The 26,438-nt window shown below is 35.5% G+C and overlaps 1 protein-coding gene across 6 annotated transcripts in view; it reads right to left on the reverse strand.

Annotated features, from left to right (window-relative positions):
* The window catches only part of PHKB (phosphorylase kinase regulatory subunit beta), a 199,208-nt gene that overhangs the window by 110,041 nt on the left and 62,729 nt on the right, over nucleotides 1-26,438 (reverse strand). For all 6 annotated transcript variants that reach the window (XM_021094236.1, XM_013998279.2, XM_013998278.2 and 3 more), the window contains 2 exons: nucleotides 22,785-22,900; nucleotides 5,009-5,072 (listed from right to left, as the gene is read on the reverse strand). In XM_021094236.1, the coding sequence (XP_020949895.1) occupies nucleotides 5,009-5,072; nucleotides 22,785-22,900 (180 nt within the window). The remainder of the gene's footprint in view (nucleotides 1-5,008; nucleotides 5,073-22,784; nucleotides 22,901-26,438) is intronic.

The following is a 26,438-nucleotide window of genomic DNA, read 5'->3' on the forward strand; positions in this document are numbered from 1 at the left end:
TATCTCACACACCAAGGCACAAAAAGGGCAAAAGTTCATCAAGTGAATAATTAAGAAGAAAATGGACTGGTCAAAAGGTACAGACTTCCAGTTATAAAATAAGTAAGTCCCAGGGACATAATATAAAGCATACATGTGAAAGCTGCTAAGAGAGTAGATCTTAAAAAGTTTCCAGCACAAGAAAAAAAAGTCATCACAACTATGTGTGGTGATGAATGTTGACTTATTGTGGTGATCATTTCACAATATATACAAATATCAAGTCATTATGTTGTATACCTAAAACTAACATAGTGTGGTTTTTTTATTTTTTGTCTTTTTTTTTTGCCTTTTCTAGGCTGCCCCCTCAGCATATGGAGATTCCCAGGCTAGGGGTCTAATCGGAGTCATAGCCACCCGCCTACGCCAGAGCCACAGCAACGCGGGATCCAAGAGGCATCCGCAACCTACACCACAGCTCATGGCAACGCCGGATCCTCAACCCACTGAGCGAGGCCAGGGATCGAACCCGAAACTTCATGGTTCCTAGTCGGATTCGTTAACCACTGCACCACGATGGGAACTCCATAATGTGTGTTTTTAAAGTAAACATAGCAAAAACATGTTAACTATAAATTCTAGCCTTAATAGGTATGGATCACTCAAACTAAGACAAGTTTTTAATTTGTGATATTCACTAAAGAGAATTATATACCATATATATATTTTTTATAAAATTGTGGACTTTACTGTTTCTTGAGAGACAGCTATTTATCGCTCTTTGAATGATTTTTATTTTTTCCATTATAGTTGGTTTACAGTATTCTGTTAATTTTCTACTAAACAACAAAGTGACCCAGTTACACATACATATAAACATTCTTTTTCTCAAAAATATGGAACGCTTCATGAATCTGCGTGTCATCCTTGCACAGGGGCCATGTTAATTTTCTCTGTATTGTTCCAATTTTAGCGTATGTGCTGCTGAAGCAAGCACCCATGTTTCTTTTTTAAAAAATAACACAAATCAATTCGCCCCTTTCTCCTACCTCCCAACCCCTGCCTCTGGCAACCACCAGTCTGTTCTCTGTATCTTTGAGCTTGAGCTTTTTTTTTTTCTCTGTCTGACTTATTTCAGCTAGCACGATTTCATGTAGCACCTAGTATAATGCCCTCAAGGTCCATCTATATTGTCACAAATGGCAAGATTTCACTCTTTTTATGATTGAATACCATACCAGTGTATGTACATACACCACAATTTCTTGATCCATTCATCCACTGATGGGTACTTAGGTTGTTTCCATATCTTGGCTATTGAAATAATGCTGCAGTGAATTCATATATTGTTTTGGGTATTATAGACATTTTGACAACATTAATTTTTCCAATCCATGAGTAGGAAACATTTTTCCATTTATTTGTGTCTTCACCTCTTTGGTTAAATTTGTTCCTAGGTATATTGTTCTTTTAAATATAATTGTAAATGGGATTGTTTTCTTAATTTCTCTGATAGTTCATTAATAGTGTATAGAAATGCAACAGATTTTGTGTACTGATTTATGTACTGCAATTTTACTAAATTTGCTTATTACTGCTAACAGTGTTCAGATGGAGTTTTTAGGGTTTTCTATATGTAAAATACATATTAATGTCATTTGCAAATCATGACAGTTTTACTTCTTCCTTTCGAATTTTGGATGCCATTTGTTTCTCTTTCTTATCTAATTTGTCAGGATAAGACTTCCAATACTATGTTGAAAAGGGTGGCAGCAGTGAGCATTATATTAGTTTCACTAATACAGGCTATATGTCAACCTCAATAAAAAATTAAACTAAATTTAATTTTAAAAAAGAAAATGGCTTAAGAATTTCAAAGACACTGTACAGGTTTTACCTTTTAAGATAGCATTTAAGATCCAAGATTTCATGTACTACTATTTGATATTCCAGATTCATTACCAAGTGCCTTTCGTTTGCTTCCTGGTTCTGCCCCTCTGTTGTGTGACCAGAAGAAGCTACCTCCATTCTCTGGCCACTCATTTTGAAAGAAGGGCCCTTTCAGCTCCAAAGATCTGTGATTCTCTGAGTTGCCACCAACAGGGGATACACTTTTTGGAAGCTCTAAATTAATTTAGTTAAAGACATATGATCAAGTCTTCCATATGATCAAGTCTTCCAAAATACTGTGTCAATAGCCTTTAAAATAACTGAGAACACTTAACAGACCTGAAATCCCTCAAGCCTTGAGGATGTTCCTTCAGGCTTTCACTTGCATGAAAGCATTTCTTTATGTCAGTTCTTTTTCTAGCCACTGGCTTTTAATTAGACCACAAATCTTTTAAGTACATGGAGTGACATTATAAAATGATTAAACACTAAAAAAGATCACATGCACTTTTAAATGTGCTACTGTTCAGCAAGTACAATTTTAAGCTAATTGCTATAGAGGTAGAAATTTTAACATTTTCAAAGTCAGGTTTCTGTAGTTCTCTACATCAGAATCAAAGATAAAAAGGAATTTGTAAAACTAGAATACTCTGATATATCATATTGAAAAAATTGGAAGATAGGCCATACTTGCCAAATGAGACATCTGTGTAGCTAAAGAAATAAGACTATTTGTCTATATTTCTATCTGAAATAATCAAGGAATAGTCAAGTCAGCAAACATTTGGTACATGGTTCTGCTAGACAGACATGAGCTAAACAAGGTCAAGAATTAACTCAGCGGAAAGTTGTTCTCATCCGTGGCCACACATTAGAATTCCTGGGAAATTTAGGAAAATCTCAACACCATGGCTTCCCCCAGACAATTAAGTCAGAATCTCTAGGAATAGAACCTAGGCATCAGATCGATTTTTAAATTCCTTAAATCCAATGTGCAGCCAAGACTGAGAATTTATGGCTGGGGAACAATACCAGCAGTATATTTATAGCTTAGAATCAGAATGTATGGTAAAGCAATTCAGTGCTTTTAGAGTTTTGACTAAGAAATCTATGAAAGCTTCCTGGAAAAAGGAGGCTGAAGGAAGACCCCTGAAACATAGGTACTTAGGAAAGGTACCATGTATGTAGGTGGAGGGGAAGCATACTAGATATGTACGCAACATACACTAAGACTTAGGTACATCAAAGGAGATTGCATGACTGCAAAAAAGAGATGACCACTACTTTATAATACCTGACCTAGACATGCAACTACATTCAGCTTGCTATGTGGTATGCCATGGAAGGTAGAAGGGTAAGTCCTGCATCTTTCCAGACTGCTATTGTAACATTATTGGTTTAGTCCATGACTCTTCTCAGTCTCCTTGAGATACTCTCTAGAGGCTTTTGAGCCCAATTGCTTCATTTCCCTTCTTTAGTGATACCAGTACTTCGTTACTAAATAAATGAGGTATCACTTATTAAGGGTTTATTTAATCTTTGCCAAGCACCATGCTAAGTTTTTTTATATGCATGACTACCTTATGAGTTAGGTGCTAGTGTCATTACCTCTACTTTTCTTTTTTTTTTTTTTAATGAGGAAGCTGAGGCAGAGGTAAATGACAAAGTCACAAGGTCACTGGTGTGAATACAGAGCACAAAGTGATCCTGTGTCCTATAGCACAATGCTATGCCTTTATGCCTTCTTACACTCCTATTCATTCACTCATTCCTTTCTTTCTTCCTTATCTAATATATACACACATATTCTCTAACTACTTATGTACACGTACACACATTTAAGTGAAGAGTATTGAAAGTAAGGAAAATGGAAAAAGGAAATGAAAAGTAATGAAGGATACATGTAGGATTTCCATTAGTATGTTGTTTCTTCCAGAGAAAGCAATGTTGATACAAGCTTAGAGAAGAGAGCCAGAGGTACCAAGAATCTCCAGGAGAGGCATAATAGTAATTCTCAGGATTTTCAATAGGCTTACACACACCCCCCAAATCTCCACAAGCTCTGATCCCTGCATTTCTCCAGGCAGAGGTCTTGAGCGAAAAAGAAGAGCGTGAGAAGTGGGTGACTTAGAGTCACCTCTGGGGCACCCAGAATGGAGTGCTGCTCCCCTCTTCATGTCCGTGGTCATGCTTCACCCTTTATGCCTGGATTTAACTATAATCCTCCCTCCAGAGAAAGTTGAAGTAAGAAGAGAAGAGTTTATGTATGTAAGAAGGAGAAGAGAGGCAGTTATGTTAACCATACTCCAACCTGAAACTTTCTTAAATGCAAAACACCCGAGGTACACAGTATTAAAGTTGTCATAGCAAACTCCATGTCACATTTTACATGTCTGCATAAGTTCCTAAATGTATCTTCACTGACTCGGCATTTTAATAGCTTAAGGTTAATGACACAGGTTGGAAAATTCCAGTGTCCTCCCATCTTAGGAATCTTTACAAAAATTAGCCTACTTCTTCATTCAGAGAAGTAACCTGTATTCCTTCATGTTATTCCTTCACTGACAACTCAATCCATGGTCACTTGATTAGGTGCAGAAACTGGATAAAGATCTTATAAAAATTTAGGGCAACCCTCAGTGTTCCCCTTTCATACCAAAGAAGATGGGATTTAGACATGAGGACAGCCAGCTGAGGGTTAAGCTAGGACCACAATTGCCAATTCTTTGGCTGTACACTTTAAGCAAATTCCCCTTTGCATGAAATATATTGATGTACATTAAACTGAAATCAACAAGGGAACTGACATGGATAAAAATATGTATATATATAAAGTGTCAGGAATATTTAAAAATGTGAAAGCTGAACAAAAGATTAGAGGGAAAAGTTATTGAAAAAAGAAAATGAGGAGTCCTTATCAGGAGGAGTTTTTTTAATTAAGCAACTTTTTTTAATGAGAAAACTAAAATTTAAGTAGCAAATCATATTCAAAAGGAAAGTTGTTCAACCATGGGCTGCTACATAAATTTCAGATATTTTCTCATCATAAAGAATGACTTGGTTAATGAATGACCAAATTAATTAAGTATGCAATTGAAAAATAATCAAAGTCTGTTGTTGCTATTGCTGTTTTTTTTACCTGGTTGCCAAAGAGGTTGAATCCATTAATTGCTTCTAGAGCCGCTTTTGCTAAGCCGACAGAGCTAAAAGATAAAAGTAAATATTTTACAACTCTAATATATCTGGCTACCAAACAATTATTACCTGATGAATATTCACAAGCAAAAGTTTCTTTATTAATGCTTATAACAACCTCCCTAAGAAGAATAATGTCTGAGAGACTTCAGTCTCCCATTTCACTATTTTTTCTTTAACTATAAAGTTAGTGATCTTCAGGGAAAAATATTTCTAAGTTCACCTTGATCTAGACAAATGGTCATACTATTGATGGGAGTAATTTTAACTTCAGTATCAATTATATTCACTAACGCAAGGGAAAAAAAAAAGGATTATCTTTACAGGAAGGTGTATCATGATGATATGTTCACAGTAATACCAGGTTGGACATCATTAGTTCAGATCAATTAACAGAGCTTTTCTGATGTCAACTCAGAGCCCTAAAAAAGATCTTGCCATCATACACTTACCACAGAGTTTCGTTTAATACGCCCAATTCAAATACTCTTTGCTTAGGGTCCAATAAAATAGGTATTATTTTATGCTCACAGAGCAAACGATCACCAGACCTCTCATTTTTTACTATATTCTTCTCTTTGTAATAAAACGTGTATTCTTTTGGCTCCTCAAATGTTTATATAAAAATAGCTGATAAAAATACCAACCTTTAAATATTTTAGATCTAATATCTAGTTTATTTTACTTATTGGAAATTTTTTTCTCAAAGCAAATGCATATTTCTTTAATATCATTTACAATTAATGACCTATCATCATTTCTCTAGAGCAGTGATTATCAAAGTGTGGTCCCAGAGCAGCAGTACCTGGAAACTTGTTAGAAATGCCAGTTCTCCCTGCTCTCCGGGAGCAGAGCCCTGCAATCAGTGTTAACAAGCCCTCCAGGTCCTTCAATGCACTTTAAAATTTGAGAATCTGTTCACAGCTATTCATATTATCATGATCTGAATTTTCTATGAGATATTTACATGAAAGGTTCTTAAGTACACATTAATTCTACCACAGGATAGTAAATAAGTGGGAAACATTTTGAATACATGAATGGAAGGGAATACAGCCAATATTTTATAACCTTAAATGAAATATAACCTTTAAAAATTGTGAATCACTATGTTGCATGCCAAAAACTTATATAATATTGTACATCAAATATACTTCAAATTAAAAAGAATAATTAATATATGGAGATAGTGATCAGATAGAAAATATAGAGAGGAAAATAAAAAATTATAATTCGATGTCCTAATTGACATACCTAACATACAAACTCTTGAGACATTAACAGTCAGATGCCAATTTTTTTTTTTTTTTTTTTTTTTTTTTTTTTTTTTTTTTTTTTATGGCCACACCTGCAGTATGTATACAAAAGTTCCTGGGCCAGTGGTTGACTGCAGCTGCAGCTGAGGCCTACGCCAAAGCCATGGCAACAGGGAATCCATGCCTCATGTGCAACCTACACCGCACCTTGTGGCAACACTGGATCCTTAACCCACTGAGAGAGGCCAGGGATCAAACTCGCATCCTCATGGACACTATGTCCTAACCTCCTAAGCCACAATGGGAACTCCCTATTTCGTGTTTTAAAATATCTTGGAATCAATAAAGCAGTGTACTTCACAGGAATCAAGTGAAATCCAGGCCCTCAAAGATGAGCTAAGAGAAGGAACAGATGTTTTGTTTTGTTTTTATTACAAAAGTAAAAGCACAAAGGTGAGTGACTCAGATTATTAGATTTTATTCATAGATGCAGAAAATTCTAAAGAATTCACAAAAATGTGCTACTGGAACTATTAAGTACATTTGGTATGGTCCCAGGAGACAAGATCGCTGTCAATTTTATTTCTACATACTAGCCATGGACATTCGGAATTTTATTTATTTATTTATTTATTTTTTTTGTCTTTTGTCTTTTTGTCTTTTTTGTTGTTGTTGTTGTTGTTGTTGCTATTTCTTGGGCCGCTCCCGCGGCATATGGAGGTTCCCAGGCTAGGGGTTGAATCGGAGCTGTAGCCACCGGCCTACGCCAGAGCCACAGCAACGCAGGATCCGAGCCGCGTCTGCAACCTACACCACAGCTCACGGCAACGCCAGATCGTTAACCCACTGAGCAAGGGCAGGGACCGAACCCGCAACCTCATGGTTCCCAGTCGGATTCGTTAACCACTGCGCCACGACAGGAACTCCCCGGAATTTTAAAGTTAAAAATAAATACCACTTACTATCTCATGAAATAATATAAAATATTTTAGTATAAGTTTAACAAAGTATGTGCAAATCCTGAACACTGAAAAACATTTCCGAAAAAATTAGGACCTAAATAAAGAGAGATCCCATGTTCAAGAATTGGAAAACTGAAGATAATTAAGATGTCAGTTCTCTCCAAAATCATCTATAAATTCAGTGCCATCCCAATCAAAATACCAAGAGGCGTATTCCTCTTGTGGTGCAGCAGGTTAAGGATCCAGCATTGTCACTGCAGGCTTGATCCCTGGCCTGGGAACTTCCACAGGCTACAGATGTGGCCAGAAAAAAAACAAAAACAAAAACAGGCATTTTTGTGGGAATTGACCAGCTAATTCTAAAATGAATATAGAAATGTAAAGTCCTGGGATAGTAAAAAGTTTCCTTTTGTTTTTTTTTTTTTAAGGGAGAGTAAAGTTGAACGATTGCTTGATTTCATGACATCATAAAGCAACAATAATCAGAGCAGTATGGTATAGGTCAGACGAGACATACATCAATAAAATCTAGAAACAGACCCAAATGTCTGTGGTCAAAAATGCCAGGTAAGTCAATGGGGAAAGAACAGTCTTTCAAAGGTGTTGGAATAATGAACTACCCATATGGAAAAAACTGAAGATCAATCTTTGCCTCACATTGTACACATAAGCTAATTTGAAATAGACCATAGACTTAAATGTAAAACCTATTTATAAATCTTTTTTTTTTTGGCCATACCAATGGCACATAAAAGTTCCCAGGCCAGGGATCAAACCTGAGCCACAGCAGTGACAAAACTGACTCCTTAACCACTAAGCCACCAGGGAACTCCTGAAACTATAAATATTTTAGAACAAAACCTAGGGGAAAAAAGCTTCACAATTCTGGGGTAGGCAAAGTTTCCTTAGACACCTAAGCACTAACCATAAAAAATTTTGATAAATTAGATTTCATCAGAATTAATATCTTCAGATCTTCAAAAGATACCATTAATAAAATTAAAAGATTGTTGTTCCTGGAGTGGCTTAGCAGGTTTAGGACCCGATGTTGTATCTATGATGATGTGAGTTTGATCCTGGCCTCGCTCAATGGGTTAAATACCCTGTGTTGCCACAAGTTTAGGTGTAGGTCGCAGACATAGCTTGGACCTGGTGTTGCCATGGCTGTGGTGCAGCTCTGATTCCACTGCTGGAACTTCCATATGCACAGGTCTGCCCATGAAAAGAAAAACAAACAAACAAATAAATAAATTTTTTAAAAAGCAAGTTAAAAAGCAAGTTATATTCTGGAAGAAAATATGTGTAAAACACTTACGTCTCAAAAGATTTCTATCCACAATTTATAAATAACTCTTAAAATTCAGTAAGAATATAAATGACCTACTTTAAAAATGAGAAAAAGATTTGAATAAGCACTTTAAAATAAAGATATATGAAGATACTTATTTGGCACATGAAAAGATGTTCGATAAAATTAGCCAGCAGAAAAATAGAAATTAAAATCACCCATATACCTATAAGAATGATTAAAAATAAAAATCCTAACAGGACCAAATATAGACAAAAATGTGCAGTAAACGAAACTCATACATTATTGGTAGGATATAAAATTGATAAGTTCCTTTTAGAAAATAGTTTGGCAGTTTCTTAAAAAGTTAAAACAACTTATATAACTCAGGAATTCTCCTCTTAGGTATTTTCCAAGAGAAAGAAAAAGATCTGGATCTAAATGTTCATGATAGCTTTATTTGTAATAGCCCCAAACTGTCAACAACCCAAATGTCTATCAACAGAAAATGGATAAACCAAACTGTGGTTTATCTATACAATGGGATACTATTTGACAATAAAAAGGGATAAAAGATGAAAAACAAATAAAATACATGAAAGGGAAGATGGAGCAAACATAATTTTCTCTATTCCTCTCACAGGCTCAGAAAGGTAGAAAGAAGGCACACTGCCTCAGAACCTCAGAATTCTAGAACAGCACTATGGTGAATTTCCCGAGTTTCCATTCTGCTCCTTTTTGCTTTACATATGCCCTACTTAGAGCTGAAGATGCCAACAACCAGGAAATACAGGTAGGTACATACAAAAAAATCCCCAACAAAAGCCTGCTCTCTCTAGCTGAGGGACCAGAAAAACAGAATCCTAGGAAAGCAAAAAATCTAGACAATAACCAAACATAAAAACTGTGGCCCTACACCCACCCACTCCTGCAAATGCTGAGTGGGAAATGCAGACTTCTGCATTCCTGAGTCTATAATGAGCCCAACCCCACAGTTGTGGTGGGATCAGAGAAATCCAAGGAGGAGGCCTTCACTCCTCAGGGATGGTAAAGGGTCCCCCTCTCACACTTCAGTGGTAGAGGAGATCACAAGCAGAGTCTAGACCCTGCACCCATCAGGAATGAGGTGAGCCTCCCCTTCCTCTTGGGACGGAGCTGGAGGAAGGCCAGTCAGTAGTTAGAACTTTCACTAATGCCCAACTGTAAAAAGACCCCATACCCTTTCCCCGTCATGTAACTGGAGACCAATGGGAAATCAGACATGAGGTACTTCTGTTCTTCTCAGCAAAGGAGGTACTAAAGGAAGCCTACTGGAAAGCGAGACCTAGACCCAGCAGCAATTTGAAGTCTCCATCTTGGGTGTCAACATTCTCACCTGGCAGTAAGAGGGTGATGCATCTGCCCCCTCCCCCTGCCAGAAGGGTGTCAAAAAACATAGCTAAGATAAAATGTTTAAGTAAGACCCAGGGTCTTATAATACCCAAAATGTCTACATTGCAATAAAAAAAAATCACTTATATCAAAAGCCAGACTATCTCAAACTGAATAAAAAAGGACAATCAAGGGATGGTTAACACTGAGACTAAAGTGATGAGAATTATCTGACAAAGATTTTAAAGCAGACATAAAAAGGCTTCTCTGAGCAATAATGAACATGATTAAGAGAAATGAAAAGATAAAGTCTCAGCCAAGAAACAGAAAGTCTCAGCAAAGTTTTTAGAACTGAAAAATACAATAATCAAAACAGAAAGCTCAGAGGACAAGATGAAGGCGACAGAAGACATAGCTGAATTGGAAGATATAACAACAGAAATTACCCAATAAACAAAAGAGAAAAAATAAATTCAAAAAAAAAAAAAAAAAAAAGAAAAAAACCGAAAGAAAGAAAAAAAGAAGAAGAGAACCTCAAGGGCCTATGGCACTCAATAAAGATTTCACACTCTAGTAACTGGACTTCCTAAAGGAGAGAAGAAAAAAGACAGAGCTAAAAGCCAAAAAAAAAAATTTTTAAGTACTTGAAATAATGGCAGAAAAGTTCCCAATTAGCAAGAGACAAAAAGCTGAGTGAAACTCAAATAGAATAAAATAAAAATATCCATGCTAAGACACATCATAACTTCTGAAAACTAAAGACAAAGAAAACTCTTAAAAATAACCAGAGAAAACACTTACTGGGGAAAAACAACTGAATAACAGTGAATTGTTTATCAGAAATGACCAAGGCTAAAAGGATGTGGCAAAGAATTTTTAAGCACCAAAAGAAAATAACCATCAACCCAGAATCTTACACCACTAAATACATTCTATTTATTTATTTAAGCAAAGCATTCTCAGGTGAAGGAAAAAATAAGAGATCTGTCACAAGCAGATCAACCCTAGAAGTATGACTAAAGAAAGTTCTCAAAACAAAAAACAAATCATAGATAGATAGATAGATGAAAGGTAGATAGAATGAAGGAAAGAAAGAAGGAAAGTAAGGAAGGAAGAAAGGGAAATCAACCTTTGAACAATCAAAAAGGCAGAAAGATATGGTAAACAAAAACATGAATAAATACAATAGGCTTTTCTTCTCTTGAGTTTTACAAATTATATTTGACAGTTACAGCAAAAATTGTTAACACTGGTTCTTAATGTGTAAGTAGAGGAAATATTTAAGATAACTATAAAGGGGGGAGGACAGTAAGATATGAATGAAGGTAAGGTTTCTATAATCTCTCTAACTGGTAAAATGATGACATCAATACACTGAATATATATGTACATATCGTAATATCTAGGGCAATCACCAAAAAGATACATTCAAAACCACTATAGACAAATCAAATGGAATTCTAAAAAATGTTTAAGAACCCACAGGAAGGTAGGAAAAAGAAAACAAAGAAATGAAATACACAGAGAATAAACACAAAATAAAAATAAAATGGCAGTCTGAAACCCAAATATATCAATAATTACATTAGATGTAAAAGGTCTAAATATGGCAACTAAAAGAAAGACTGATAAGAGGTGCTTTTAAAACATGTCCCAACTATGACTGCCTATAAGAAACTCATTTGAAACATACCAATATAGGCAGGTTGAAAGCAAAAGATTAGAAAAAGAAATATCACACAAACATCAAAAGGAAGTACGAGTGACTATATTAATATCAGATAAAGTAGACTTCTATACAAAGAAAATTACTAGAAACAGAGAGGGATATTATGATAATGATAAAAGGGTCAATTCACCAATAAGATATAACAATCTTAAATTGCGTCTTCGCCAAATAACAGAGCTGAAAAATATGTGAGGCAAAACCAATAGAACTGAAAGGAAAAACAGATAAAACCACAATTACAGTTGGAGACTAAAACTCCTCTCTCAACAATTAGCAGAATAACTAGAAAAAAAGACAACAAGGATATAGAACTAAATACCATGGTCCAATAGGATCTGATATCTTTAGAATACTCTTGCTCTGGACTGAACTGAATGACTTCAAAATTCATACACTGAAGTGTCAATCGCAATGTGGTAGTTTTTGGAGATGGGGCCCTTGGAAGATAATTAGGTTTGGATTAGGTCAGGAAGGTAGGGCCCCAATGATGGGACTAGTATCCCTTTAAGATGAGCTGAGAGCTTGCTTCCTCTCTCCCTCCCTGCCATGAAAGGACATAGCAATAAGGTGAGACCATTCTCAAATCAGGGAGGAAATCTTCACTAGAGAACAGGAATGGCTGGCAACTTAATCTTGGACTTTCAAGCCTCCAGAACTGTAATAGATTCCTTTTTTTTCCTTTTGTCATTTTGGGGCAGCACCCGCAGCATATGGAGGTTCCCAAGCTAGGGGATGAATCAGAGCTGTAGCCTCTGGCCTATTCCACAACGCCAGATCCGAGCCAAGTCTGCAGTCTACACCATAGCTCACAGCAATGCCAGATCCTTAACCCACTGAGAGAAGACAGGGATCGAACCTGCATCCTCATGGATACCAGTCAGATTCATTTCTCCTGAGCCGAGATGGGAACTCCTAAATTCCTATTGTTTATACCACCTAGTCTATGGTACTTCATTAGAGCAGCACAAACTGACTAATACAATTCTACGTAATGAGAATATACATTTTTTCCAAGTGTCCATCAACATATACCAAGAGATCATATCTTGGTCATAAATAAAACCTCAAAACTATAAAAGAACTGAAATCATACTACGTTCTCTAACCAAAACAGCGTTAAACTAGAATAACCGGATGGTAGCAACACTTGTAAAGAAAACTAAGTACACACCTTATATAAAATCCCATGAATCAAAGAGATATAGTCTCAAGTGAAATAAGAAAATACACTGAGCTGAATGAAAATGAAAATATAACATCAAAGTTTGTGTACCGTAGATAAAGTAGTGCTGAGAGGGAAATTTAAGGCATTAAATGTATATATTATGAAAAGAAAAAAGCCTCAAATCGATTATCTAAGCCCAAAGTAATGAAGCTAGAAAAAGAGCAAAATAAATCTGAAGCAAACAGAAGGAAATAACATAGACAATAGCAGAAGGCAATGACATTCAAAACAGAAAACAAAAAAATATCAATGAAGCAAAAACTGATTCTTTGAAGAGCTAAAGAAAATTGACAAAACTCTACCAAGACTGACAAAGAAATAAGACACAAATGACCAATATCAGGCATTAAATAGGAGATATCACTACAGACATTGCAGACATAGAAAATAATGAGACAATACTCTGAACAATTTTATACACATAAACTTGACAACTTAGAAGGGATGAATCAGTTTCTAGAAAAGCACAGACTACCACTGCTCACCCAATACAAAATAATTTGAATAGCTCTATAACCATTAAGGAAATTGAATCCATAATATTTAATGGTGAAAAAAGAAATCTCCGTACCTAGATGATTTCACTGGAGAAAACTACCAAACAGTTAAAGAAAACATTACACCAATTCTACACAATTTCTTCTAGAAAACAGATGAAAAAACACTTCAGGGTTTATTTTATAAAAGTAGTGCCGCCCTGATACCAAAATAAAACAAAGCCAATATACAAAAAGAAAATTACAGATCTCATGAATACGGATATTAAAATCCTTTTCAAAAAATTAGCAAATGGAACTCAGGAATACATGAAATGAGTTATCATCATAACTGACCAAGTGAGATTGATTCAAGGGATGCAAGGGTAATTCAATAATCACAATTCAATCAATATAATTCACCATATTAATAACAGGCTAAAGAAGAAAATCCACATGATCATATCAAGTCTGTGTGGTATTAGCAAAAGGACAGACACATAGAACCCAGGAAAAGATCAACATAACTATGTAAAATTTATTTAACAAGAACACAAAGCCATTTCAAATGGAGGAGAGACAGCCTTTTCAACAAATGTAAATGATGCTGGACATTCATAGGCCAACAACAACAACAATTTCAAGCTAAGTCTCATCACACCTTATATAAAATTAACCCCAAATAGATCATGAACTTAAACATAAGACATAACATTTCATAAATTTTGCAAAACAAATCATCAGAGAAAATCATTATAATCAAGGGTTAGGCAAAGAGCTGTTAGACTTTACATCAAAAGCACAACCCAAAAAGGAAAAACTGATAAATTGGATTTCATTAAAAATTATGCTCTGTGAAACACCTGATAAGAGGATGAAAAAACAAGTTACAGACCGGGAGAATATATTTGCAAAATGCAGAACTGACAAAGGACTAGTATAAAGGATTATATAAAAACTCTCAAAAAATCAACAATAAAGAACAATCCAATTAGAAAAAGAGCTGAAGACATGAAGAGACATTTCACTGAGGAGGATTGAGATGGAATATAAATACATGAAAGGGAGTTCCCATAGTGGCTCAGTGGAAACGAACCTGACTATCATCCATGAGGACCCAGATTCGATCCCTGGCCTCTCTGTGGGTTAAGGATCCAGCATTGCTGTGAGCTGTGGTGTAGGTCACAGATGTGGCTTGGATCTGGTATTGCTGTGGCTGTGGCGTAGGCCAGCAGCTACAGCTCCCATTCAACCCCTAGCCTGAGAACCTCCATATGCCACAGGTACAGCCCTAAAAAGATAAATACAAACATACATACATATATACATACTTACATATATACATACACAGATCCAACATCATTATCATTAGGAAATGCAAATTAAAACCACAATTAGATCACACTACAAAACAGAGTGACTAAAGTAAAAAATAGTTATAATACCAAATGCTGACAAAGTTGCAGAGAAGTTATATCACATACATGTTGTTGGTAGGAATGTAGAGTAACACAAGCACTCTAAAAACCATCTTGCAGTTTCTTTAAAATCTAAACATGCGACTACTATGTATAACTGAATTGCTTTTTTGTAGGGCAGAAATTATCACAACATTGTAAATCAACTACAATTCAATAAAATTTTTAATAATGAAAAAAGAAAAAACCATGCAACTACCCACCAACTGAACTGCTGGGCATTCATCTTAGATAAATGAAAACTTTTGCTCACATAAAACCTAACAGAAAACCATTTTTCTTCTTGTTGCTTGTGCTTTAGGTGTTATATCTAAGGGTGTGACTTGGTCAAATCCAAAGCCAAAATAATCTTCTTCGAAGAGTTTTACACTTCTTTTGGCCCGTATATATAAGTCTTTGATCCATTTTTGTATATGGTGTGAAGCAAGGATTAAAATTCACTCTTTTGCAAGTGGATATTCAGTTGTTATAGCACCATTTGTTAAAAAATACATTCTTTTCGTATGAACTTTCTTTGCACCTTTATCAAAATCATAGATGTGAGGGTTTATTTTTGAATCATCAGTTCTAGTCCATAGATCTCTGTATCTGTTGTTACACCTATACCACACTATTTAATTTCCATAGCAGATTACTTTAACTACAGTAAGCTGCAAAGTGTGAATCCTCCAACTTTGTTCTTTTGGTTTTGTTGTTTTGGCTATTCCAGGTCCTTTGCATTTACAGATAAAATTTTAGGATTAGTCTGTCAACATCTGAAAAAAAGACTTTTTTTTTTTTTTTTTTTTTTGCCACACATGGTGTGGCATGTGGAAGTTTCTGGGCCAGGGACTGAACCTGCACCACAGCAGTGACCTGAAACACAGCAGTGACAATGCCGGATCATTAACCACTAGGCCACCAGAGAAGCCCAAAAAGACAGATTTTTGATACAGATTACACAGAACACAGGATATATTTTCATTCTTGTGTGTCAACTTTTTTCAACAATATTTAATAGATCTTGATGTAAAAGTCTTGTATTTCTTTTGTCACTCCCCTCTACTTTGAAAATGAGGAAACTAAGCCCTAAGCAATTGAATGTAAGTGGCTTTCAAATGCATCCTTACTTTCTCTGATGAAAAAATCTGCTCCCTACTAGAATCTATGCAGACCATTTTACACTGGTTTTCAAGAACAATCTGGGATTAAGACACTGCCCTACTGACTCAAATCTGCAGTCTAGCATTCAGCTGCCTGTGAAGAAAGTACCTGATGCTTCTACTAGTTAAACAAATTCCACGACAATTCACATCATACCGCTAGTATACTTAAGATAAGGGGCACCGTCTCTTTTCATAACCAAAGTCATTTTAGAGAAATGACAAGACCTACGACCTGGAGAAATATAGTCCAAGTGAAAAATGTGTGGTGGTTTAAAACACATCTGCAAAATCTGACACTTCTCCCATCAAAAGGTGGAGCCTAATTTACTTTGGTGGAATATACCGCAGTCTTACTAACTCTAACAAATAGGATGTAGTGAAAGTTATGCTGCATGATTACCAAGGCTAGGTCATAAAAAGAAATATAGCTCCCACCTGGCCTGTGGGTTTGTGCATGATGTTGAATGCTGGAACCTGGCCACCATGGCTTTGAAAAACCATACAGAAAACCTTCGTATAGGCTGTCCAGCAGACAACTCCTGACAAAGTCCCAATCTACACTCTGAAAACTGAGTGAAGGAGCCTTCCACGTTGACTCCATCTCACATGCTTGCCACAAATGAAGGCAAACATGTGAGATGCTAAGTATGAACCACCTCGCTCAGCCCAGTCAACTCTGAGAACCATTGGAGTTAATAATAAAAGACTGTTATTTTATACTTCTAAGTTTGGGTGGTTTATTTGAAATAATAGTCAGAAAAGAACCTACGTCAGATTCCTAACTGCACATGCACCCAATACAATCATACCTACCCTTGCATGCTCCAAATGGAAACCAAGAAGTACCTGCATAAAAATTCTAAATACAAAAACATTCACTGTCAACTGGCTTTTTTTGCTTAAGAATGTGTCCCCAATGCACTAAGAGTTCCTCTTAGTCCCTGGTACACAAACACTTATAGGTATTTAACCTAGTAATACAGTTTAAGGTGTTATTAAAACTGTTTACAGTATTTTGAGAAGTAAGAGAAAATAACTTATTCAAAAGACAAATACATAAGAAATTCTATACTGGAGGAAATAGATAATACAGCGAGTCCAAAGTTTTTAAGTGGTGCAAAAAGACAGCTATGAGATGAATTTGGAAACAGTCTTTTAAAACTAAACACTACAGGAGTTCCCGTCATGGCACAGTGGTTAATGAATCTGACTAGGAACCATGAGGTTGCGGGTTTGGTCCCGGCCCTTGCTCAGTGGGTTAAGGATGTGGCATTGCTGTGAGCTGTGGTGTAGGTTGCAGACGCGGCTCAGATCCCGCGTTGCTGTGGGTCTGGCGTGGGCTGGTGGCTACGGCTCTGATTAGACCCCTAGCCTGGGAACCTCCATATGCCGCGGGAGCGGCCCAAAGAAATAGCAAAAAGATAAAAAAACAAAACAAAACACTACAAAAGAAAGAAACATTATACCTGGACTAGAGAAAAGATTGAATTCTTAACATTTTCATTTTGTTTCGCAAGGCAATTGGTTGAATAATTGGACTTAACTGAAATTCACGAATATATTAATTTATTATTCAGTGGTTATTTAAACCTCTGGCAATAGCAAGCTATTTAGAAACAAACACTCCTATTGTGATCTTACATTTACTGGTAAATATAATAATATGTTATAAGAATTAAAAGTATTTTATTGCCAAAGACATTCTCAAAAGAGTATTCCATAATTAGCTAATGAACATATTAATATTAGGTGACTAGTATCAGTAAAACATTCATCAATTTGATTCGTACAGGGTGTTACCTCAATACTTACTTAAGGGAACTAAAAATGAAGTGATGTTTACTTGGGAGACAGTCTGTAATAAAATGATTTATTGCATGAATTAAAGTTTTTCTAGAAAAGGTGATGAGTTTGGACTAGGTGATTTAAAACCCACTGTGGAATCCAATAAATTAACTGGCAGGCATGGGAACTAAATTTACCATCTCCTATTCATTAGTATTATGCTTTAACTCCCCAAGCTACCCAACCACACTTCCTGAAAGAAAAAGGACTTCACAATACTGTGGTTTTAAAGGCTGCTCATGAATTGTTCAGTACAAAAAAAAATGGAAAAAATGCAGCAGAATGGATGGATAGGTACTTGTAGCTCAATGGGCTGGAACATCGAAAAAGATTTAAGAAGACTAAGTAGTTACTTCAAATAACAAGCACTGTATGAAATAAAATGGTCACTAAAAGCATCTTAAACTGAGTAGATTGATGCTATCTATGATGGTTACTTATCTGATATTTAGTCACAGCTTTCTTTCTTGGAAATAGCTAAAGGACAGAACATAAAACCTTAAAAAAAAAAAAGAAAGAAAGAAAGAAAGAAAAGAACAGAAAAAACCCACACACACAAACAATAATTTCTCTATTTGGGCATATATCTATATTACTAAGTTACTACTTAGTTATTACAGTTTTCTTTTTTCCTTTACCAATAGCCAAAAAATTCAAAGTTAGGTTTGGGATTCAATTCACATTCTACAGAAGATATCATCTCTTCTCCAAAATAGATGGCCAAAAAACACATGAAAAGATGTTCAACATCACTCATTATTAGAAAAATGCAAATCAAAACTACTATGAGATAACACCTTACACCGGCCAGAATGGCCATCATTAAAAAGGCTATAAACAAGAAGTGCTGGAGAGGGTGTGGAGAAAAGGGAACCCTATTACACTGTTGGTGGGAACGTAAATTGGTACTCCAAAACAGTATGGAGTTTCCTCGGAAAACTAAACATAGAACTACCATTTGATCCATCAAACACACTCCTGGGCATCTACCCAGAGAAAACCATGACTCGCAAAGACACATGTACTCCAATGTTCACTGCAACACTCTACACAATAGCCAAGACATGGAAACAACCTAAATGCCTATTGACAACAGAGTGGATAACGAAGATGTGGTACATATACACTATGGAACATTACTCAGCAATTAAAAGGGAAGAAATAACGGCATTTGCAGCAACATGGATGGACTTGGAAATTAGCATGCGAAGTGACGTCAGTCAGACAGTGAGACACCAACATCAAATGCTATCACTTACATGTGGAATCTAAAAAAGGACACAATGAACTTCTTTGCAGAACAAATACTGACTCACAGAGCTTAAAAAACTTATGATTTCCAAATGAGACAGGTCGGGGGGTGGGGGGATGCACTGAGAGTTTGTGATGGAAAGGCTATAAAATTTGGTTGTGATGACTATTATACAACTATAAATGTAATAAAATTCATTGAGTAATTAAAAAAAGTTTAAAGATAACCCCAAGGAGTAGAAATATCCTTATATAAATGAGGAAGGGAAAATATTTGAATTAAACTTGGAGCAGCAGAGGAGACTACCTGGATATTTAACTCTGGGGATTAAGATTTACTGTTATAATGAATAGCTACCAAAATGATATAGGGACAGAAATATAATTAAGTCAAATAAACATAAGCTTTTTTAAATGTAAAGGAATTTATTATAAGACTTAGAGAATAAACAGAAGAAAAGAGGAGGATTATTTGAAATACTTCCAGACACCCTAGGAGAAACTGAAAAGTGGATGTTGCTTGAGGAAAGGCAATCAAGAGAAAAATCAGAAGAGCAGGGAAGGTTTGCTTCGGAAACATTTCAAGAGTCATACTGAGCTTAGAGCAATGGACTCTTTTACCACATCCCTCAAAAAAGTGAGGCTGCTGATAGAATGAGCTTCAGATAAATGTAATGAGATCACTTTTAAGAAAAAAATTCTGAAGTGTATCTAAAAAAAATGCTAAATAATTCAAGAATCTGGACTAAAAGGGATACTAGCAAACCTGGTGCTGAAAAGGGAAAATCAGGAAGGGACTGACCACAACATGATGCTAAATCAAGCTTTACTGGTTGCTAAGCAAAGATATCCTTGAAACTTAGCAAAATTTCACCAAGATTATGCACCCTGCTGTTCTTTCAAACTTCAAGAAAACATTTTCTTTTTTTTAGGGTCTCACCTGTGGCATATGGAAGTTCCCGGGCTAGGGGCTGAACTGTAGCTGCAGCTGCCAGCCTACTCCACAGCCACAGCAATGTGGGATCCGAGCCGCATCTGTGACCTATGCCGCAGCTTGCGGCAACATGGGATACTTAAACCAATGAGCAAGGCCAGGCATTGAACCTGCATCCTCATGGATACTAGTCGGGTTCTTAACCCATCGAGCCACAACGGGGACTCCAGGAAAAATTTTTAAGACTTTAAATTACCATGTGATACAGGAAAAATAACTGGATTTGGAGGCCAACCACCGGAATTCAGTTCTGTCTCTATTATCTTTTGATTTGTATCATTTAAGGAGTAGAGGGGAGGAAATCACAAAACCTTCTAAACTTAGTTTCTTCCTGTATAGAACGCAATAATGTTTCCTGCCTGGCCTAAATTAAAAAATATTCTGTAACTGTACAGTGCCACAGATTGCAATTATTAGAGCACCAATGAGCATGAACGCTGAAGAGGGAGCCTCTATCCTCAGAATACTATGTGTATGTGTTTGGGGGTCTCAGAGGGTTACCTTCTTTGATCAAGGTGCAGTTTAGGAGGGATGTGTCCAGTGTGGCAGGGCTTTTAGTGAGCATCAAGGTGACAGTCAGACTGTGCTCTCTCTGACTGTTGCTAGGGAGGACTATATAGCACAGCGACAGAGTGGCAAAGAAAGTTAGAAAGCAATGGGCATAAGAGGACTTATAGTAAGGATTACTACATATGATTTCTGGCTTTCTGAAATCATGAAAACAGCTTAAGGTTATAACAAGGATACTGCATTAAGCAATCTTTGGATCAGATCCAACTAGGCACAGATAGTTCTGGAATGTCTTACAGCAACAGACCAAGAGTTGTGACTTAATCTCTGGCTAGAAGCAGCTCTATATTCCAATCCCCGAGCATAACCACAGAAAGAAACTGGCTTCCCATCACCACTGCCATCACTGCATCCATGAGTGCCACAGAGCTCATGTCTCCTATAGTTTCAAAATAGACCATTCTGGCATCGGAGGTGACATATCTAAAACAGGCTTGTAGAGATCTGCACTAAGAAGCATCTGGGGAAAAAAATGTTTAAAGTTCTTTTGAGAACTGTAAGGTATTATACCATGGAAAATTAGATGAATGTTAAATGCATAAAACCCATCATCCAAATCTAAATGGCAAATTTCATTTCCCATCCATTTGAATAAAACCAGCCTATCACAATTAAGATTAATTTTGCATGCAAAAGGTGGCAAAGACCATCACTTAGTGTCCTTCCAAGCCTTGAAATAAAATCCTTAATGACTCAATTTAAACACTGGCACCTCACTTATAGGAAAACAAGTTGGAGCCTGTTTCTTCACTAGTGACCATCCAACACCCTCACTTCCTAGGGTTAATGGCAACTTTTACCCAAGGTTCTTTTTGAGTTTTAATAAACAGCAACAAAAATTTACTCAAGTATTTTATACTGAAAATAATGTCAGTGGGACCACACTGGCATATACTAATTAGTTATTAAAAAGGAGACAAGGGGCCCGATAAACAATAAATACTGAAAAAGTAAATTTTTAAAATCATCCTTCCCGTCAGATAAACTTTCTGTCTTGAATATGACAAATAATGTGGAATGTTAACTTAATTGAGATAATAGCAGACATATAATATTATCTTCCTATTTTTAGGATTTCCTAGAATTTGTTTGTCTGAACTGAACTTTACCACAAATTACTTACCTCTTTTGCTGTACTCTTTATGACTGTTACTATTCTACTATTATAAAAATGCCTCATACAAATCATAAAGCCTATAGGGAAGTTTATATGTTAGCTGACTAGGGTTAAATAAAAAAACCTATTTGTTTCAATCTCTGTTATTAAAATATTCTTGAATGGGTGAGTATCCTTATATTTTAGCACTTATTTATTTACACCAGGTGTTCAAATGCTTTATATATACTAACTCAATCATTACAACAACTTCATAAAGTAGAAACCATTATTAACTCCATTTTAGAAACGAGGAAACTGAGGCATAGAGATGTAGAGCTAAGTGATCTGGGGCCAGTTTTTAATTTACTAAATATCTTACATCAGCTTAATTTTGTAGTGTGATTAGTTCTTTTATCCAAAAAAGTACAGAGCTGCAGATTCCTCTTAACCAGTGTTTCCTAAACAGTTTCTCTACTTCATTTAAGTCTCAATGATCTAAACGGATCTATAGCTCATAACTTTTAAATTCTTAAATCTTTAGTGGGAAATGGATTGGAATAATTAAGCTACACTTTTAGTTAAACAAAATAAAAAGGGTATGAGTATCTCTTGTTAGGATAAAAATCACCTCCATAACACAAAAGAGAATTTTACACAAAAGAGAATGCACAATTGGTGTTTGGTAATTTTAGTGCACTTGATCTTCCCAACAGTGTCATTTTAAAGAAGGAAAGAAAAAATTACTTGATTGAGCAAAAAGGCCAAGCCATGGACTGGATACTGATATGCATGTATTGACACTTTGGGAAGTTGGGAAGGATATCTTGCTCTTATCCTGCATCTGTTTATGGGCACTGAGAGCAGACTCTTGTTTTAATTTTAAGTGACTTTCATCTGCATCATATGTAGGAAAAAAAAAAAAGAGAAAAAAATTACATAGAGACCAGAGTTCCAATCTAGTGCTTAGATTTTTATTTAAACTCAAATTCCACACAATTAAAAATAAAAACACTCAAAAATCACCAAATTACCTTGAATGCAGCTCTGTGCTGCCATTATTATATTTGCTTCCTCTTTCCCAGACACCAAAGTCAGGCACACGGTAAACTCTTTCTACACAAAATACAAGGTTCTGAATAAAAGAGACCTAAAAGAAAAGAAAAGAAATATAAGGGGACCTTTAGATACTGATAAGAACAATTAGATATTTAAAACAGTTGCATATTTGAAAATTGGATTTAAAATCTAAATACGCACTCACCTACCAAACACATTTTTGACATGCTGAAATTTTTGTAATTATTAATTACTATGAATACTCTGTTACATCTGGTTTTTCTAATAGAAAGCCTAAAGAGAGAACCTAATGTACATAGTACAGAAATAAAGTTTAAATCCTGTCAGTGCTCCAACTGTAATTCTTCAATGGTGTACCTACTACGGTTCATGATGGCTCCACTACATCTTAAGAATTAAGAAAAATATACATGTAAGGATAACCTGACCCCCTTGCTGTACAGTGGGAAAATTTTAAAAAATTATAAAAAAAAGAAAAATATAAAGCACTATTCTATACAAAATAATAATAATATTTGGAACCTAAAATGTCAAGTGTTACATAAGTCTAATACTTTGGAGATAAAAAGGTATTTATCAGTTCTAAAATGAGTCAATCTCATGTTAGAGCAACCTAGAGTCTTGAGTAGATTATACCTAGAATCTAATCTTCTCCTGCCTTTTCTCAAACTCAAAGTTTACACTTAGAGATGGGCTCTAACCAACAGGCCAGGAGCCAGAGCCACAGGTTTCATGTAAAGATTTCAGACATTTGACGAAATTTACACTTTCTACAGTAACTATGAAAAGCGAAGATTATGGTTAGCTGCTCTTTAATAAAATTTCATTCATTTTAATAAAAATAAAAACTTTATGTGGGCTACTGTTCCTGATATAGGACTTTAAAGTAAGGAAAGTTATTAGGGATAAAGAAGGATATTATTGTAATCCTTCCTGTTATAATAAAAGAGTTGATTCTCTAAGAAGACATAACAAACTTTAATATTTATGTGCCTAACAACAGAGCATCGAATTGTGAGAAAAAGCCAACAGAACTGGAAAGAGAAACACATGAATTCATTATCAGAATTTAAGACTTCAATACCTCTCTATCAGAAACAGATCAAAATCAACTATACTTTAATAAAAAAACAATAAAAGCATTGAAATGCAAGAGTGAGAGAAAAAAAGAAAGGAGAAAGAAAGGAAGAAATCTAGATCCTGCAGGCAGACAATCAGTAAGGACATAGTAGAAGTTAACAACACTATCAATCAACTGGATATAAATGACATTTATAGACTATTTCAGCCCAGAACAACAGAACACATATTCTTCTCAAGTTTACATGGAACACTCACATTCTGGGCCCAAAACATTAACAAATGTAAAAAAATATAAATCATACAATGTCTGCTCTCAGATCACAAATGAATTAAACTAGAAATCCGTAACAGAAAGACAACTGGAAAATCCCCAAAAAAACAACACACTCCTAATAATACATGGGTCGAAGAAAGAAAAAATGAAATGAAACACAACTTTCAAAATTAAGGGGATGCAGCAGAAGCAGTGTGAGAGGGAAATTTATAGCATGGAATGCATATATTAAAAAAGAAGAGAGAGGGAGTTCCCATTGTGGCTCAGGGGGTGACAAACCCAACTAGTATCCATGAGGATGCAGGTTTGACACCTGGTCTAGCTCAGTGGGCTAAGGATCTGGCATTGCCATGAGCTGTGGCATAGACTGCAGACGGAGCATGGATCCCACATTGCTGTGGCTGTGGTCCAGGCCAGCAGCTACAGCTCCAATTCAACCCCCCTAGCCTGGGAACTTTCATATGCCACCAGTGTGGCCTTAAAAAGCAAAAAAAAAAAAAAAAAAAAAAAAAAAAAAAAAAAAGAGAGAGAGAGAGAGAGAGAGAGAGAGAAATCTAGAATCAATAATTTAAGTTTCCACCTTAAAAAACTGGAAAAAGAACAAATTAAATCCAAAGTAAGGATAAATAAAGAAATAATAAGAATTAGAACAGAAACCAATGAAATTGAAAACAAGAAATCAACAGACAAAAATCAATGAAACCAAAGCTGGTTCTTGGAAAAGATCAATAAAATTAATAAGCCTGTAGCTAGGGTAACTATGAAAAAAAGAGCGAGGACACAAATTGCTAACATTATAAATAAAACAGGGAACACACTTTCCATGGAAATTAAGAGTAAATAAAGGAATACTAAGAATCAATTTATGTCCCAAAATTGGATAACTCAGATGAAAGAGACCAATTCCTTGAAAGCCACAAAACTAACAAAAAAAGAAATAGATGATCTGAATAAAGCTATATCTACTAAAGAAACTGAATCAATAATTAATGACCTCCCAAAGAGAAGGCATTTGTTCTAGATGGGTCCACTGGTTGAGTTTTATCAAACATTGAAGGAAGAAATTATAACAATTCTTTATAATCTCCTTCAGAGGACAGAAGCAGAGGGAATACCTCCTAACTTAATCCACAAGGCCAGAAATATCTTAAAACCAAAAACAGACAGGCATTACATGAAAACTATAGACTAATATCTCTCATGAATATAGATGCAAAAATCCTCAACAAAATACTTGCAAATTGAGTCCAAAAAAAAGTATAAAAGAATTATGCCCCACAACCAAGTAGAATTTATTTCAGGCATGCCAGGCTAATTCAACAGTACTAGAAAATCTCGCACCATGATATAGACTGTAATACTGTATATCAACAGACTGAAAAAGAAAAATCACATGATCATTTCAATAGATGAAGAAAAGCATTTGACAGAATCCAATATAATTCATGATAAAAACTCTTGGTAAACTAGGAATAAAGGGGAACTTCCTCAACTTGATAAGGACTATCTACAAAAAAAATCTATAGCTTAAAACCATATCTAATGGTGAGAAACTCAATGCTTTCCCACTAGGATCAGGTACAAGGCAAATATGTCCCTTCTCATCATTCCTTTTCACATCATACTGGAAGCCCTTGCTAATTTAATAGGGCAAGAAAAGAAAAGGAAAGGTATTCGGATTGGGAAAGAAAACATGAAAATGTCTTTGGTGGCAGAAGACATGACCATCTATGTAGGAAATCCAAAAGAATCAACAAAAAATCTGGAACTAACAAATATAACAAGTTACAGTATACAAGCTTAACATATAAAAGTTAATTATGTTCCTATATGCCAACAATGAACAAGTAAAATCTGAAATTAAAAACTTTACTCCCAAAAAGGAAATAGGTATGAATCTAACAAAATACATATAAAAATATATATATGAGGAAAACTACAGAATTCTGATGAATGAAATCAAAGAACTAAATAAATGGAGAGGTATTTCATGTTCATGAACAGGAAGACCCAAAACTGTCAAGATGCCAATTGATCTATATATTTGACTTAATCCCAACCAAAGTACTAGCAAATTATTTTATGGATATTGACAAATATTCTAAAGTTACTATGGAGAAGCAAAAGACCCTGAATAGCCAACTTTTGAAGAGCTATGTTGGAAGAATCACACTATCCAACTCCAAGACTTATTACAAAGCTATGGTATTCAGTACAGTGTGGCATTGGCAAAACGGTAAACAAATAGATT

The sequence above is a fragment of the Sus scrofa genome, chromosome 6 (assembly GCF_000003025.6).
Source record: "Sus scrofa isolate TJ Tabasco breed Duroc chromosome 6, Sscrofa11.1, whole genome shotgun sequence".
Taxonomy (NCBI): domain Eukaryota; kingdom Metazoa; phylum Chordata; class Mammalia; order Artiodactyla; family Suidae; genus Sus; species Sus scrofa.